Source organism: Hemiscyllium ocellatum, chromosome 17 (genome assembly GCF_020745735.1).
Source record: "Hemiscyllium ocellatum isolate sHemOce1 chromosome 17, sHemOce1.pat.X.cur, whole genome shotgun sequence".
Classification (NCBI taxonomy): Eukaryota; Metazoa; Chordata; class Chondrichthyes; order Orectolobiformes; family Hemiscylliidae; genus Hemiscyllium; species Hemiscyllium ocellatum.
Genome location: NC_083417.1, coordinates 24,454,738 through 24,472,875, shown reverse-complemented (window position 1 = coordinate 24,472,875; position 18,138 = coordinate 24,454,738). Strand labels below are relative to the sequence as shown.

The window sequence follows — 18,138 nt, the reverse complement described above, 5'->3', positions numbered from 1 at the left end:
CTTCTCTGACCTCCACAAGGGGAGATTAGAGGACCGGGGTGGGCATCATTACAGGAATAATGTTGAGGCTCAAAAGGCAGGGAGGAGAGTTTGAGTCAAAGTTCAATATGGTGGGTCTCCACATGAGGTGGTGTTGGATGGAAATGGCCTCGTCAAGGTATTATGAGGTTAAATGGGTCATGGAGAACTTGGAGCAACCTGGTGACAGGTAAAGCTGTACTGATGGTGAACTGTATTCCCTACCACCATTTGCTGTTCTCTAGATGCAAAATGCATATAGAAATTGACCAGGACAAACTGAGTGATGGACAAAATCAGTATCAGTTTGATGGAAGAACGTGCGGGATCCACAAGAGGACACTGTAGTGTCAAATACATGAAGCAGAGATTTGAAAACCTCAGCTACATTTAATTTGCAATCATTTTGTTTCTCATTTGCAATGCGTGCAAAGTGAAGGTGGTGAGAGATCGGATGATGGTCCAAGGTGGTTTGCACCTTTCCATTGGTGCTTGAAAATTAAACATGGGCATCTTAATGACAGTAAAGATAGCAGCAATGATATAAGAATAGGCCAAAAGCAAACCAATAATATGTAACTTTCAAGGGTGCAGTAAGAGGATGAGGAAAAGGGTATTGGGTAGAGGAAGTTCTCATTGTGCATGACCAAGCTTAGCTGCTTCAGGAACTACAAGGTATACAGCATCTAATTGCCATATAGCGATATAGTTATCCATTCTATCTATCTTTCTGATATTTATTGAAATCCTCTTGTCTTCATTTGTTAAACCCCTACCTTTTGGTCATCAGCAAATCAATGGCCTCTCATTCCCAGGTTCAAATCCTCCTTCCAGACAAAACAGAAGTGAATCAAGCACTGGCCCAAAAATACACAATTCGTATCATATCTTGAGACCAAGCAACATACATTTATTCAAAATCAGGTTGTTATTTACTTGTTAACTCAACTTCTCATCCTTACGATTACAATTCCTTTGACACACTGAAGCAGACATGATTGGTGGCACGATGGCTCAGTGGTTAGCACTGCTGCCTCACAACACCAGGGATCCAGGATGCAATTCCAACCTTGGGTGACTGTATGTTTGGAGCTTGCACATTCTCCCCGTGTCTGCATGGATTTCCTCCGGGTACTCTGATTTCCTCCCACAGTCAAAAGATGTGCAGGTAGGTGAATTGGCCATGCTAAATTGTCTATAGTGTTCAGGGATGTGTAGGTTAGGTGCATTAGTCGGGGAAATGTAGAGTGCTGGTGGGGGGAATGGAGCTGGTGGGGGGAATGGAGCTTGTTGGGATATTCTTCAGAGGATGGATGTGGGCTTGTTGGGCCAGAATGGCCTGTTTCCACACTGTAGGGATTCTATGATTTCAACATAATAAGCAGAATTTGAGAATGTTTGTTAGATCCCATATGATTTTATTCTCCATCCAGGACAAGAAAGAGAAAGTCAAGCAGGCTATAAAACAGATTCTAGCCCTCAACCGATTTTGTTTCATGTGGGTTACATTCAAGAAGTGAACTCTTAAGTCTAAGCCTTTTGAAAAGCATTTGAGATGCTGCTATGTGCCATTCGAAAATCCTGACTCACAAACCCCTCAGTATTTCTTGAATTATCTCTTCAATTTGCCAAATGTGACTTGTCTTTAAGAAGTTTGTAATGATCATCCCTTGGTTAGTCTACCCATGTCCAAGGCTCATTTAATTTTACCTCAAATCATAACTTTTTCCAGTAACTCAAACTAGGTGACCAGCTCTGCAGCTTCCCAGTATAACCTCTTTCCAGTCCTATGGCACGTTTTGGGAAAACCAAACTAACGGTCCCTAGTTCTTTTCACAGCCATTCATTTCAACATCCCGGGATGCATGTCACCAGGGTACAAAAAAAGCATACATTTTCATGAGAATAATTTCCTTTCTGTGGTTAATTTGATCAACTTGGATGAGCACTTTCTGTTCACACACAGATTCAAGTAGTTATCTTGCATATGTTGATGTTGTATTTTGTTTGATAATGCATTTGTGAAGTATTTTGAGACTCCAGTAAAGGTCATAGAATCCCAATAGTGTGGAAGCAGGCCATTTGGTCCATTAAGTCCACACCAACCCTCCGAAGAACACTACACCCAAACCCACCCACCCACCCTACCCCTGTAACCTTGCATTCCTATGGCTAATCCACCTAGCTTACACATCTCTGGACAGTATTGGCAATTTAGCCTAGCCAATCCAACTAATTGAACATCTTTGGACTGTGGGGGGAAACCGGGGCACCTAGATGAAACCCACACTGACACAGGAAGAACGCGCAAACTCCACACAGTCACCTATGGCTGGATTCAAACCTGGGTCCCTGGTGCTGTAAGGATGCAGTGCTAGCCATTGATTCATCATGTAAGTATTTATATAAATGTTTATTGTTAAGTATAGGTGGCATAGTACCACCACAGTAACATGATTGTTACATCTGCACTCCTGCAATTATCTCCAGCTCGACAATTACAATATCTAGGTCACAACTGTAAACCATTTAATCAAACATGCATGCTTTGTTTGTCAGAAGTCTTGCCATTTTAAATATTAAAATACCAGTTGCTTCAAATATCTGCAGCACAGATATGGATTAAATTCAATATATTGTACATATCAACTTTGCTTTTATGTACTGTTTATGTGTCTCATCCCTAAAAGGATTCTTTTCCTTGAGAAGGAGACCATTTTTCCATTAAACGCCATTGATACTTAATACTCAACGTCAAGACACTAAGGCGGTATTAGAGCAGATGACATAAAACTTGGTCAAAAGGTAGATTTTGAGAAGATGAAAAGCAATGTCAAAAGGCAATATTTCTGGGAAGAAGTCCCAGAATTAAAGGTATCATTGCCAATAGAGATTACTATAAGGCCAAGTCCAAGTATCTCAGGGTTGAAAGAGATTACATAGCCAGGAAAGACCAAACCCAAGGAAGGATTTGAAAAATCTTCCACAACATTTTAAAACATTCGAGCAATTGTAAAACACAATCATGTCATTGTCCAAATATGAATTCAAGGTGCATGCCATCCTGAGAGCATAAAAGAATCTAGCTAATAGTAGTAAGGCAGAAATATGCTAGGAAATGCAAATTGACCCAAATGACTGAACACTTTGCATTCAAACAGTAACCAGATCTCACCAAAAGAATTCAAGAATTTGTTGGATTGGTAACTGTAACATGCACACAGAAAGTTAGAGCAGGGAGTTCATGATATACAAGTCCATGAGACTCCTGTAGTGCCACTCAACATTACCAGTTCAGAAAATGAATATATGAAACAATGGAGGCTGACTCAGGCCAACTGTCACTTGGTCCTAGCAATTTTGAAATCATATGTTTCCTTTCTCTCAATCCAATCCTTCTTTCCATCTCTTTTACTTTCCTTTTTGTACCCCGTTTAATTCAAATTCCTTCTCCATCATTTGCCATTATTTTCACCATCCTTTCATTTTATTTGCAATAGATAGGGGTCAATGCTCCATTTACTTCATTGTGCAGTGATCAAGACGGAATTTGCAGAGCAAAATTAATCAGAGTTGAAGGGGCGAGGAAAAGATCCAATATACACGACTCTATGACACAGTTAATGCAAAATGCTGCATTCCAGCTAATTCTAGGCCATTATCAAGGTGTGTATCCATGTGAATGGTGTATTACGAGAAAAGCAGCCAAAGGATAACAAAAATTACTGATGATTTATGATCACTATCAAATGCAGTTCAGGCAAGAAAGGATATTAAAGTAATACACAATATCAACTTGTATAAACACACAGTATAAACTGCAATAAATCTACATTATTTTCAAATGTTCACTTCTCTGAAAAATCCCATCAGGAGACTAAATTTTTTTTCAGTACTTCAGTAATGGAGCTAGATTATTACCAGCACATAGAAGTAAAAACTCTCATCTGCATTAACTTTCCTAATTTAATTTCAATGGATGTAATTTAGAGAATTCTGTTATTTATTAGCAAGTATCTACAACATCCTCGAATGGTAATGATATTTGTGGATGCCAAGATGAAGAGGAAGGACAAAGGGGAAATTACTCATTCAACAAGCATTATCCATCAAATGAATAATTTTCTTCTACTATCTTGGGAAAATTTTATATTGAAGCAGGTTTAAATGCAGGGTCTCAAGCTATGTTGTTTTTCATTTCTCTTGCCCCTGAAGAATCTGAAATTTTACACATTCTTAAGGGACTTTGCCTTAACAGGACTCATAAAATTTGTTTATATTTTACAAAGGTTCCTCCAAACACCTCCTTTAATTAGTTTTGCATGGAATGGTGGGGGAAGAGACAATAGGGATTTGGATCAAATCAAGTAACTTAAAGAAATTACTTTATTGCATTCAGTGGAATACAATCTTCATAATTGAATGCTAACCGAAAAAAAAGTCAGAAAAAAATTTGCTTTAGTTGTTCCTGAGTTTCAAATGGAATCTTCCCAAAATATCTGACATATATTATTATAAAGTGATGCTGCAGTTTAATTTCCTGCAACTCTTTTTCTTGCCACCGCTCAAAACATAAAGTAATTCAGATTAGTTCCTGTTTGTCAATATCTGTGTTCATTTCAGTGAACCCGCGTTCATTTCTGTAAATTACTCTGCCTGTGCAACTGTTGCAGACTGCAATTCTGCGCCAAAAGGTTTGAAGTCCAATTTCAGTCAGAGCAATTAGTTCACTGTGTTGGAGTTGGTGAAGTGCATTATGTAACTGTCTCTTTTGACAATCTCAGCATGGCAATGAATGGAGAAAAGGAAATCACCTCATACACTTTGAAGATTTGGCATTATTGACTGTACTATAGAGTATTTTGGACATTTAAAATTAACAAGCCTGTTAAATTTGACTTCTGTGTCAAAAAGAGAAGAACCATAGATATTAAAGCGCAGTCTGAAGCCATTATGTTTACACTGGCTGCTTGCTGGAGCAATCCAAAATTCATCTTACTGTCCTGATCTCTCCCCACAGTACAGTATTTTTCAAAATGTTTCCCTTAACACAAATTGTTATTTTTCCCTCAATCATTTTCTGTGGCAAAACATCCCAAAGCTCCAATATCTCTATGTAGAGAAATTTCTCCTAATCACTATTCTCATTCCCGATGAGAAATTTAAATTGATAATTCTTCAGAAATGGTCTCCCCAGCCAAAGCAAGCAGTGTTCCGTGTCAAAACGCTGTATGTAACCAAGGGATTTGATGATGAATCCACTTTTAAATCTGTTTATTCTTTCAGAAATAATGGTTTTTCACTAACAATTCCTTTCCTGGCATGCCTCATATTCTCACTTCACCCATCAGTTAGTTATTGGCCATACAAATTCTAAACCTACTCTATCGAGACTGCAGTGCAGGAATATGAAGTAATAGAGCTCTCACAAACACTGTCTTCTTAGGACTCCCAGAAAGCTCTTAATAAAGTGCCTCACAGAGGCTTTCTCTTTACAGAATTGGAACCTCATGTCTGAGTGGTGGGGGAAAATGGAGTTGAGGTTGACGAGTTGAGGTCATGATCTCAATGAATGGAGGAGCAATCTCAATGAGCTAAAAGGCCTATTTCTACTTCTTTGTTGTGTGGTCTTATTGTGACAATTGCACTGGATTGAAATCCAGCTCAAAGGACAGTAACTGAGGGAGATAGATGTAGGTCTGCTTGGTGGTCCAGAGCCTTAAGAGTTAGGACCTCACGATTTATTATTTTTACTCATGATCATGATATCAGTGTTGGAGGAATCATCCATAAATTTGTAGCTGATAGAAAATGTGTGTGAAACTCAGGACTATATAATTTTTTTAAAAATTAATTTGTGGGATCTCTGACTCGGCCAGCACTTATTGCCCATCCAGCTGTTAAGAGTAAACTATGTTGCTGTAAGTCTGGAGTGACAATCGGCCAGACCAAGTAAGGTTGGCAGTTTCCTTCCCTGAGGCACATTAGTGAACCAGATGGGTTTTCCTGACAATTAACAATGGATTCATGGACATCATTGACCCTTAATTCCAGATCTTTATTAAATTCAATCCACCCTGGTGAGATTCTAACCTGGGTGCCCAGAAAATTACCTCGGTCCCTGGCTTAACAATCCAGTGATAATACCATGAGGTCATCATCTCCCCTTTGCTAATCTGTAACATACTCACCTAAATAAGATGCAAGATTAGATTTATGACTGGAAAGTAATGTGTTACCAAGAGAGTTATTGTGCAAGGTTAGATGAATATTTAAGACATGTACACACTTCAGCAAAAGATTTTTAAAAAGCCAGCAGAGTAATGGTTCTCTCTCTACCGGGAGGTTACATGGATTTTTGATGAGCTGGTAAATAGGACCACTGTTGTGTTGGAGAAGCAGATGCAGCCAGCACTGGGAGCAAATGATCTGACCAGAAATTTATCAAGCACAGACATCACCACATTTGCCCATCAACTTTAAACAACACCACAACACTTCTGCAAACTACATAAAAGCTAAATACTGTTGATTGCAATTCTGAAACAAGTGCAGACAATACTGGAGAGACTCAGTAAGTATGGCAGCAGCAAGTGAACAGAGAAACAGAGTTAATGTTTTGGGACTGGGACGAGTCTGCTTTAGAAAACTCTGAAACTACAACTTCTACAAACTAAGCCCGGCCCAGTAGAAACAATCAGCAATTAATCAGAAGGGAGCTAATAGTGCTTCTAGCATTTGCAAAGCAGAGGGAGAGGATTGAGTAAGGGATTTGAACTTCTCAAATATTAATTTGGATAGACAAAGTGTGAAAGGTTTAGCGGGTGTGGAACTCTGAAAATGTGTCCAGGACAGCCTTTTAAGCCAGTGTGTAAAAAGGCAATGAACAGACAGGGCAATGCTGGACCTTAATTAGATCATGGCTGATCTGATCATTTTCAACTCCAGTATCCTGTCCTTTCCACATAACCCTTAACTTTCTCACTGATTAAAAATATGTCAGTCCCAGCCTTGAACATACTTAATGTCCCAACCTTAAAAAAAAGGACCAGAAATAAATGTTCTGAATTGGGAGAAGGCTGATTTCAATATGACGGGGCAGGGTCTAGCCAAAATGGACTAGGAGCAGCTATGTCGGAACAATGATAGTCTTTCAAAAAGGAAATAGTGAATGTGCAGGTCTAACCTGTCACTGCGAAGGTGAAGTTGTAGATTTAAAGTTCCAGAGAGCGTTCGGTATTGAAGAATGTAGAGGATTGGCTATGGAACAAAAGGATAATTTATGATAGACATTGAGGGCTCAGAACACCAGGAGCCCTAAAGGCATATGGAAAGTGCAGAGGCTTAATTAAAAAAATAAATTAGGAAAGTTAAAAGGGGGCATGAAAAATCCCTCGTGGGAAAATAAAGGAAAATCCATAGATATAACTATATCAGGGCAAAAGGATAATCAGGAAAAGAGTGAGACCTAAGTGGCAAACTGCATGCGGAGCCAGAACATATTTTTAAACAAGAACTTTACATCTATATTCATGACAGAGAAGAACAGTGTCTGGGTAAAAATCAGGGAAGTTGACTGTGATGCTTCTGAACAAATTACAGTTGAGATGAAGAAGATAGTAACAGTTTTAGCCGGCTTAACATTGGATAAGTCACAAGGCTTTCACAAGGGAGGCAAGGGAAGAGATTGCAAGGGCTCTGATATTCATTTTCAAATCCTCTCTGGACACAGAGAGGTGCCAGTGGACTGCGGCACAGCTAATGTGGTACCAGTATTAAAGGAGAGGAATAGGAATAAACCAAGGGCCAATAGGTCAGTGAGTAGGGAACTGAATAGAAAACTGAGTAAAGGACAGTATTAATCTCCATTTGGCAAGAAAAGAGTTAATTTTCCTGTCTGTCCATCTTCCTTCCCACCTATCCACTCCACCCTCCGCTCCAACCTATCATCAATACCCTCTCACCTTCATCTATCTATCACCTTCCAAGCTACCTTCCCCCAGCCCCACCCCCTTCCCATTTATCTCTCAGCCCCCTTGTGCCCCCTCCTCACACTTGCCTGATGAAGGGATTAAGCCTGAAATGTTGACTCTCCAGCTCCTCAATGCCACCTGACCTGTTGTGCTTTTCCAGCACCACTCTTTTTGACTCTTACTCAAGGATAGTCAGCATGGCTTTGTCAGGAAGAGAACATATATCACAGGTTTGACAAACTTTATTTCATGTGTAGAGAAGCAGGTCCCGGGCTGACTCTCAGGCTAGACCAAGGCTCCAGGTCCATTGCTAGGCCTGAATGTCTGAAGGAAGAGAAAAGTAGTCTTGTCCTGGTGTGGCGCTCTCGTTCCAGCTGTTCCTTCAGGGTATTCCATCATTTCTTAATCTGCTTTCCCCAAACCCAGGAGCTGTCGGCTGAACTATGAAGAACTTTGTTTTAACTTTACTTTTCTTTATTATTATGCAGACTTCTGTCATTGAAGTAAGTGCTGTGGTTGGAGAGTTATGAAACTTTTCATTTTTAATGTAAAAGTACATGTGGCAATACATTTCCTGTTCTCTGATCTCCAACACTGTTACCCCAACTACCTCCCAAAAGCTCAACAACCCACCTGACCCTCCAATGCCCTTCCAATGACCCCAGACCCCTCTATCCTTCACTGAATTTCCCCAGAACCCACCTGAACTAATCCGGCCTGACCTCACTACCTGGCCTTCCAACACCACACACATCTCACCACCTAACCTACCTGCCACCCTATCCTCTTGCCCACTTAACCCACCCTACTCTTTTTTTTAATGCACTTACGCCTCCCATCCTACTCACATACGTACTCATACACCGACAGACACACACACACATACACACGCTGAAAAGCTGAGAAATTCTCCAATATTTAAACTTGATTCACCAAAATAAAGCAGCCAATGCAATAATAAAAAGGCACAGCTTCTGCACAGATTCACAATCAGACACATGTTGAATGAAACACACAATTCGGTTTTCAAACTTGCAGCTGAGAAATTAATACCAAAGTCTAGATTAGAGTGGTGCTGGAAAAGCTCAACATGTCAGGCAGCATCTGAGAGCAGGAAAATTGATGTTTCGGGTAAAAGCCCTTCATTTTTGAAACGTTGATTTTCCTGTTCTTTGGATGCTGCTTGACCTGCTGTGCTTTTCCAGTGCCATTCTAATCTAGACTCTGATTTCCAGCATCTGCTGTCCTCACTTTTGCCAAATTAATATCAAATCCTCATCAATCCAACCATGTGCCTACTCATCAGATTAGCTCCTGTTATGTATCAAAATCAAGTTTAAGAGCAAATCAATGCAAAGGCTGGAATCTATACTGAAAACAATAAATGCTATTGATCACAGCGGGTCAGGCAGCATCCATGGAGAGAGAGCACGCTAATGTTTTGAGTCTAGATGACTCTTCATCAGAGCCGAAGCTCTAACGGAGAGTCACCAAGACTCAAAACACCTCTTCAAATTCCCTCCTAATATTTTGCGAATGCCCCATCACTTTGAATGTCGAGCAGTCAATCCTGCCCCAACTCTCAGTCAGGGTTCAGCTGCAATATCAGTGCATTCTGTACGTCAGTGAGGATACTCTAATCCAATTGCTACCGCTTGCAGTTAATTGGATAAAGGAAGAAAGCTGCTGCAGTTCCCTCAATCCAGCTGAATTAAAAAATAACAAGGAGCAAAGAACAACACAGCACAGGAACAGGCCCTTGGGCCCTCCAAACCTGTGCTGACACACTTTGTCCTTCCATATAAAAATGATGTTTATTTACTGGACCCATATCCTTCTAGTCCCTTCCTAGTCATGTATTAAAATTTGTGGAATTCGAATGAACATCTGCGTAACAAATCTGTAAAACTATATATGGCTGTCTGACCCTATGTACCTGATCTGTATATACTGTCTCCAAAACATAATAAATGTCTAAGCTAGTTTATGTTGTGAAACTGTAGTAATTTCCAGAAGTTTTTCCATTAGATCTTACTTGGTAAATGTACAGCAGCTTTCTTCTTGATCTTTGCTCTTTGTGTGCCTTTGTGTATAAATTATCTTTAAACTCAGAATTGTGAAGCTCGCTGATTTTTTTACTGTTTTGTGAACAAATGCTTCCAAGTGCTGATGTTGTGTGGCTTAGAGGAGAACTTGTCAGGTGCTGGTGTTCACCTTTATGTGTTGTCCTTTACCTTCTCGTCTGTAGAAGTTGAAGGTTTGGAAGGTGCTTTTAGCTGAACCTTGGAAACTTGCCACAGTGCATCTTGTAAATATTGCACAATGTGCATCTTCAGTGGAGGGAATAAGTGTTTAAAGTGGTATTAGTCAAGCAGAACACCAGCTATGGGACTTCATTATATTCTGTCTGGCAAATTTGGTAAAATAATTAAATAGTGAACACAGTGAACACATTTCTATATGATGTGATAGCTCATGATCTGCAACTGTCACACTATGATATTTGGATTAGTCCCAATAATATAAATATGAGATATAGGTAACTTAGTGCTGAAAAGTTCAATGAACTTTGACGACAGCTCCTTGTATTTGAATGTGTGCACCATAATCATAGGCACTTGAATGTCTGGGCTGAAGCAAAGTAATTCTGATGCATTACAGCATGCTTCATTCAGCATGTAATGCTGCAAGAGGACAGAGGTCAGTAAGATGGAGATCGGGAGCTTTATACCATTAAGTCAAAAGTCATAGAACAGTGACGACATCATGGGCGTGTCCTTAAAGTTGGATCTCAAAACTGCTGTGTGCCATTACACAACAGTAAAAAGATCCTCCACCTCTTAAAAATATTAAGGGTGACTAGAAAATAATCGAGTTTGGTTTTGCATGCTCTGGAGAAATCAGGTTTTATAAACGATTGAAGGACATCAAACCACCTAAGAACTGCTTTCAGCATCAAAGTCAGTTTTCTATAGCAAGATCACTCTTGATGGGTTCTTCCAAGAGAACAGCTCATTTCTACACACCTGACCAGACTTTATCCCCATCCTTATTTCCAAATGTTGGGCCATGGACTTACAATGAACTGGTCCATGCTTATGGGTGAAATACTGCCGATTTGGCCTTCTAAAGGTTCAGTACAATTTCGGTGAGGTCTCAGTCTGTGCAAGGAGGCTGTTTCTCACAGCAGCCAAACCAAAATTGATCAGTAAGAAGAGAATTTGACAGCTGGGCATCAGGCAGTGAGTACATTTGTGGGACAAGCAAAAGCATTCCTGCTGAAAGATGATTCAAACCATTTTCTGCATTAGCCTCTGGCAGCGCCTTCAAGAGAACATTCCAGCTATTTTTCTGCAGTAGTACCTGGCGTATTTCAGGTGGCCAATGTGTGTGCTTATTGTAGATTCGCAAGGAAGCCTTAGGTGCTACATTCCTGCTGCTGTCCCACTGCCAGCCAATTATTATCCACAATGGAAAAGGCTGATCTGCATCTGAAAAGCATCTTCAACGCCTCCCATAATGAAGTATCAGGCCCCTGTGCTGTTGATTCACTAGGCTGTACTTCTGTAAGATAAAATCAGCCATAAATGCACTGGGTGGATTTTATGAATACTAAACAAATAAGCTGTGTAGACAACACAAAGGTTTCTTTTTTAACCTTCAACATTTATGTTTTCTCATTCATTAACAGAACAGAATGTCTCAGAAGTGATTTTGCATTGAACTGTGTCTCAGAAGAATTGCACAATAGAAACCATGGTGAAATACTGTAAATATAAACTGCGTTTGCTAATCTTATTGCCAGGTCTGAGGTTTGTTCATTCTATATTAGGAAATTGTTCAAACTAACTTTTTCAGCAGTTTAAAATGATACGCCACCTTTCTAACAAAAGTCAAGTAGGCTACGTGAAGGTCTATCACATATTCATTAAGATATAACATTTTAGTTATCAAATGATCTATTGTTTTACATACAGAAAGTTGTACAAACAATGTTATCAATAATGGTAACTATCACAAACATTTCCCTAATGTCCCCAGGAACACTAAATAAATTTAGAGCATACTATCAGGATATCATTTGAAAATATAAACATTTTGTTCTACAGATTTTGATAATTAACCAAGTCAGTTTGACAAACAAAATCCTACTCTAAAATTACAATGTTTAAAGACAGCGGTCATACTCAACTGAAGCTACTAAATTCAAACTTCTTAACTATTTACTTAAAGCTGACAAATAAACTGAATTACACCCAATAAAATTAAAACAGATACAATAGTGTAAATAAAACAAAGAAATGCGGAGGGTGGAGATCTGAAACAAAAACAGAAATGTATCTGATTCAATCCTCTCCCTCTCAAACTATAGAGTGAATTCTATCACATTGTGGTCATTGGTCCCTTGGGGTTCCTTCACCTTCAGCACCCTCATCATGTCTGCCTCATTACACATTACTAAATCCAGAATTACTGTTCCCTATTGTGGTCTATCACAAGCTGCTCAAAAATCCATCTCATAGATAGTTCATGAATTCCTTTCCTTGAGATCTGCTGCAAACCTGATTTTTCCCAGTTCGCCGGCATATTAAAGATGTTGTGATTATAATATTGGTGCCTTTCTTGCATGGTTTTTCTACCTCCTGTTTATTTTCTTCCCCACATGCTGACTACTGTTAGAAGAATGTGCACAATTCCCAGCGTGGCCTTTTCTCCTTTTAGCATGAACATTTTGCGTCCGGTTCTGATGAACTGTCACTGGACTTGAAACATTAATCTGCTTCCTTCTCATAGATGCTGCCAGACCTGCTGAGTGTCGTCAGCAGTTTATGTTTTTGTTTCATAATTGCTTAAATCCAGACACTTTGGCACCTTTAAGACCATTTAAACCAGTAAGACGGGTTACTTGTAAGCAGCTGGCCTATTAACCAACTTACTAGCAGAAATGCAAATTCTTTGAAAACGTCGCAAAGACAGAATCCTAAACTGTTAATTCAAATGCCCAAATTAATAGTGTTAAAATTTTACATTAGAGAGTGTTCGTTGGTTTCACATTTGTACTGGGAGGTGGGGGGGAAGAGTTACAAGATCAAAGACTGGAAAAGGAGAAGGATGTCTTTATGAATCCATACATATTTACTGTGCAGGGACCATGCATTTGAATTTTACAACATAGTCATAGAGACCCTTCAGTCCACTGCGCCCATGCCAACCATGAGCAATTCAGTCAAGAACTTGAAGTGCCTTGACATCCACGCTGACAGAAATTAAATTCTGTTTTCCATATTGCGATACTGATCATGATAGGTCTGAGCAGTCTGCTGAAGAGGAATAGAATATGTTAAACAATAAATATTAGAACAGTGAAACATGAAAATAAATAAAGGGTGCTTTTCCTGCACATCAATAGCACTTGAACAAGTTATTCATTTAGACCTTCCATGAGGGGCCAAACAGCCTGTTCCTGTTCCCTTTTTTAGGATTTTATTAGTTAACAAGTGAGAGCTGCTCAGTGGTACAAAAGGATTGCCAATAAGATGTGCCACACATCTTCAGCACTCCTGCTTCCAAACATATGATCAATGTTTGTACTGCACACTTTGGAAAGCTGAGAATCAGAGACTTGTTTGGAAGCCAAGTGCTGGCATTAGCCTCTGGCGATCAGACGCAGTTCTTGTATCTGTCACCAGAGGGCAGCGCTGAATGCTCCACGCAGCCTATGCCCCGCAGCGGCGTGCCCCGCAGCGTGCCGCGGGCTTACGTTTCCGGGCTCCCAGCCGTCCCGTCAGACGACAACCTCCGGGCAGTTCCCAACACCCCGCACCAAAGGTTCCGGCCGGCGGCGACATGGCGTTGACAGAGTCGGGGGCGAATGCGCTGCAAAACGCCATGAAGTTGGCGAGAGCCGCGATCCAGTTGGACACGGAGAGCAGGCAGAAGGTAAGAGGGTGGGGGTGGAAGTCAGGTGGAGGCGGTGTCCGGGGCTGGGGGAGGCGAGGCCTAGACAGAGCGGCAGCCGGAGTGAATCCCCGGGCTCGAGTTGATGTGAGGGCCGGGGGTGGGCTCGGCAGCTGCAGCATCGTCCCCAGCCCCGTCCCCGGGAAGAAGGTCAAAGGTTTAATGTCTCTCCATCCTTTTAATCTTTAATATTAGAAATTGAATTTTTAAATTGACATGTTTAAATTGTCAGCCCTAACTGCACCAAAGTTGACATATTTCTATAATTTTATGGGGAGATGACCAGTGTTCAGCTTATTTTATTTTATATAAACGCTATGGATTAATGTTGGTCATGTTGGCCTTACTCCCTGTGACAGGTCTCCCCCCACCCAGGGGAATGTGGATGTTCAATGGAAGACAAACCCAGGGAAGTCTGTTGGCTGAAGTTCAGTTCATCTTGTCCAGGTGACAGGCTGCACAGCTTTAGGATCTCAGCTCGAATCATCAGGTGGTGCAGAAGGAGGCCATTCGGCCCATTGTGCCTGCACTGGCTCCACGAGATCTTGTGCCAACCTCCTGTCTTTTCCACATCTCCCTGCATGCTGTTGTTATCCAAAAGAAAATCCAATAACCCCCTTAAATGCATCAATCAAACTGGTGTCCATACATTTCCATACCCTCAGAACTTGCTGCGTGGGAACGTTCTCTCTCACATTACTCTCACTTTGTTTGCACGTCACTTGACTGGTAGATCTTGAGCAATGACTGTTTTGACTATTTAATCTCAGCCTACGTAGGTTTTCACAGATGCTCCTTCTTGAAGCTACAATAACCCTGTAAACTCTCCAGAATTGGGTGGCATGGTGGTTAGCACTGCTGCCTCACAGCGCCAGAGACCCGGGTTCAATCCCTACCTCAGGCAACTGACTGTGTGGAGTTTGCACGTTCTCCCCATGTCTTCCGGGTGCTCTGGTTTCCTCCCACAGTCCAAAGATGTGCGGGTCAGGTGACTTGGCCATGCTAGTGTTAGGTAAGGGGCAAATGTAAGGGTAGGGGTATGGGTGGGTTTCGCTTCGGCGGGTCGGTGTGGACTTGTTGGGCCGAAGGGCCTGTTTCCACACTGTAAGTAATCTAATCTGATATATACTGATTTATGCATTTTGGAACCTACTAATTGATTAGGGTAGAATTCTGCAGCTCGAGAATGTGAATCTGAAAACAGTGTAGATATAAACATTTACCTGACACACTGCACTTTGATAAAACATATAGTAGTTTAAAAAAGTTCAAAATATTGTAATTTATATCTTCAAGATAATTTACTAAAATAATGCCAGGAGTTGCTAGGATCTGCTGAAACAAATTCTGGACAAGTGAATTTTCTGATCAGTATATTTCCAGAATGGAGAGGTTACATCTGCAGTATTTTTCTTTTATCATCTTTAGTTGTAGAATGAGACACCATGGGTAACTGGACTGAAATATGAAATGTACTTAAGATCCAGTGGTACACTTTTAGTGCTCTTACTTTTATATTTCCTTTATAGTTTCCTGTGTCCTTACTTAAAACGGAAATTGCCTATGTCAACTTATCACTCTGTAAAGAACAAAAAAATTCTTGAAATGTTCAATAACTTCGCTGCCCATTCCATGAACATTAATGTGAACATTACTAAAGTAAACGTTTCCAAATCTCTGTTCCTGAAAGATTAAATACCTGTTCTCTCCACAGAAACTCTGTCTTGTGATCTAGAAATTTTAGGTTTTTCTTTCAGATTTGCACCATGTGAGGTCTAATATCTTCTGTTCTATGAGACATTAAACCTTTCCCTCATTGGTGGTAGGCACACTTCTACTGAGGGAGATTGTGTGTAGCGGTCTTTGGGGTGGAAGTCCAGTTATATTTGCAGTTTGACAAGCTAACATGGCTGCTTTCATTGCAAGTATGGGCCACATGTTTTTAAATGCCAAAATACAAAGGTTTTGCGTTTTGCCAAAATTGAAAAGCAATAATTGACTTTTTTTTGAAAAAAGTACAATAATCTGAGTTAGTCCATAGTCAAATAATGCAGAAAACGTGAGGTAAAAGAACTAATTTCACAGCAGGAGGTCATTTGAAGCAGATTTAGAATCTTTTGACACCATTGGTCAGAAATAGAGAAATTCTCCTTTAGCATTCCAGATGTTACAGAGCTCACTTGCAGCTGTCTCCAGGAATGCATACAGCATTGTGAAAATTTTAGAAAACTTTGAACTTTAACTTTCAGCTAAAAGTAAACCAAATGTTTAAGTGGGAAGATAAAAGAATTGAAGTAGAATATCTGTTTGTACACAGAACAGAAGGTTACTGATCATATTCATTACACTTATTATTCAGAATAGGTTCAGAGTGAGATCAGGAAGGAGAGATCCCAGCTCAAGTGAGAAGGTAGTTCGGTGAATTCAGTGGTAATGCAGGAACTCGGTGCGGAGGTGCTGTTTGGTTGCTTTTTTTGGTTCATAGATTGTAAGGTTTTTTAACAGATAAGTTGAATACCAGGGTCTAGGGCCCAGCGCAGAAGAATGGCATCACAGGTAAACCATAATTTCATTGTTTGGTAATAGATATCAACCTAACTATCAGAATAAAAATAAATTGGAGAAATATTTACAGACCATTAGGAAATTTTCAAAAATCATTAAAATAGATGATTTGATTTATTGTACTTAGGTTCACCTAAGTACAGTGAAAACTTTTGTTTTGCAAGCAGTACAGGCAAACAAGGACATGTGGATCATAGGCTGACTGAGGCATCTAAGGTTACAACTGCACAAAGCAAGGTCAATCTCATTTAAAGTTAGAGAGGTCCATTCAGCAGTCTGATAACAGCAGGGAAGAAGCTGTTCTTGAAAGTGTTGATGTGTGTTAAAGCTTCTGTATCTTCTGCTTGACAGAAGAAATTGAAAGAGAGCATGATCGGGTTGAGAGGAGTCTTTGATGACGTTGGCAGTCTTTCTGCAGCCAACAGAAATAGAGCCCGTGGATGGGAGGTTCACTTCTGTGTTAGTCTGTGCTGTGCAGACAACTTTCTGCAGTTTGTTATGGTCCTGGGCAGAGCAGTTGCCATACCAAGCTGTTGCATGTATAAAAGTTGGTGAGGATCCTTATGGAGATGCTGAATTTCCTAAGCCGCCTGAGGAAGAAGAGGAATTGTTGAGTGGCCCTGATTGTTGCATCCCTGTGAGCGGTCCAAGACAGATTGTTGGTTATTCTCACTCCTAGGAACTTGATGCTCTCGACCCTCTCCACCTCAGCTCTGTTCATGTAGATAGGGGCATGTGGAGGTGTTGAGCCAAATAATCTGTTGTACCTGCATGATGTGGGAGTTGGGGGCCCCTATTATGGTTCATAGTGATCACATCTGTAGTATTGATTGCTTGTGAAGGATTGTTTTTCAGACTGGAGGCCTGTGACCAGTGGAGTGCCACAAGGATCGGTGCTGGGTCCTCTACTTTTTGTCATTCATATAAATGATTTGGATGCGGGCATTAGAGGTATAGTTAATAAGTTTGCAGATGACACCAAAATTGGAGGTGTAGTCGACATCGAAGAGGTTTACCTCAGATTACAACAGGATCTTAACCAGATGGGTCAATGAGACGTGGCAGATGAAGTTGGATTCAGATAAATGTGAGGTGCTGCATTTTGGGAAAGCAAATCTTAGTAGGATGTATATACTTAATGGTAAGGTCCTAGGGAGTGTGGTCAAACAAAGAGACCTTGGAGTACAGGTTTATAGCTCCTTGAAAGTGGAGTCACAGGTAGATAGGATAGTGAAGAAGGTGTTTGGTATGCTTTTCTTTATTGGTCAGAGTATTGAGTACAGGAGTTGGGAGGTCATGTTGCGGCTGTACTGGACATTGGTTGGGCCACTGTTGGAATATTGCGTTCAATTCTGGTCTCCTTCTTATCAGAAAGATGTTGTGAAACTTGAAAGGGTTCAGAAAAGATTTACAAGGATGTTACCAGGGTTGGAGGATTTAAGCTATAGGGAGAGGCTGAACATGGGGCTGTTTTCCCTGGAGTGTCGGAGACTGAGGGGTTTAAAAAATTGAGGGTCATGGATGGGGTAAATAGGCAAAGTCTTTTCCCTAGGGTCGGGGGGGTCCAGAACTAGAGGACATATGTTTATGGTGAGAGGGGAAACATATAAAAGAGTCCTACGAG

The 18,138-nt window shown here is 40.6% G+C and overlaps 1 protein-coding gene across 1 annotated transcript in view; it reads left to right on the top strand.

The window, feature by feature from the left end:
- Positions 1-13,826: 13,826 nt before the first annotated feature.
- Positions 13,827-18,138, top strand: part of vps9d1 (VPS9 domain containing 1) — a 75,913-nt gene continuing 71,601 nt past the window's right edge. Inside the window, exon 1 of the mRNA XM_060837621.1 lies at positions 13,827-13,931. Coding sequence (XP_060693604.1) covers positions 13,839-13,931 — 93 coding nt within the window. The 5' untranslated portion in view covers positions 13,827-13,838. The remainder of the gene's footprint in view (positions 13,932-18,138) is intronic.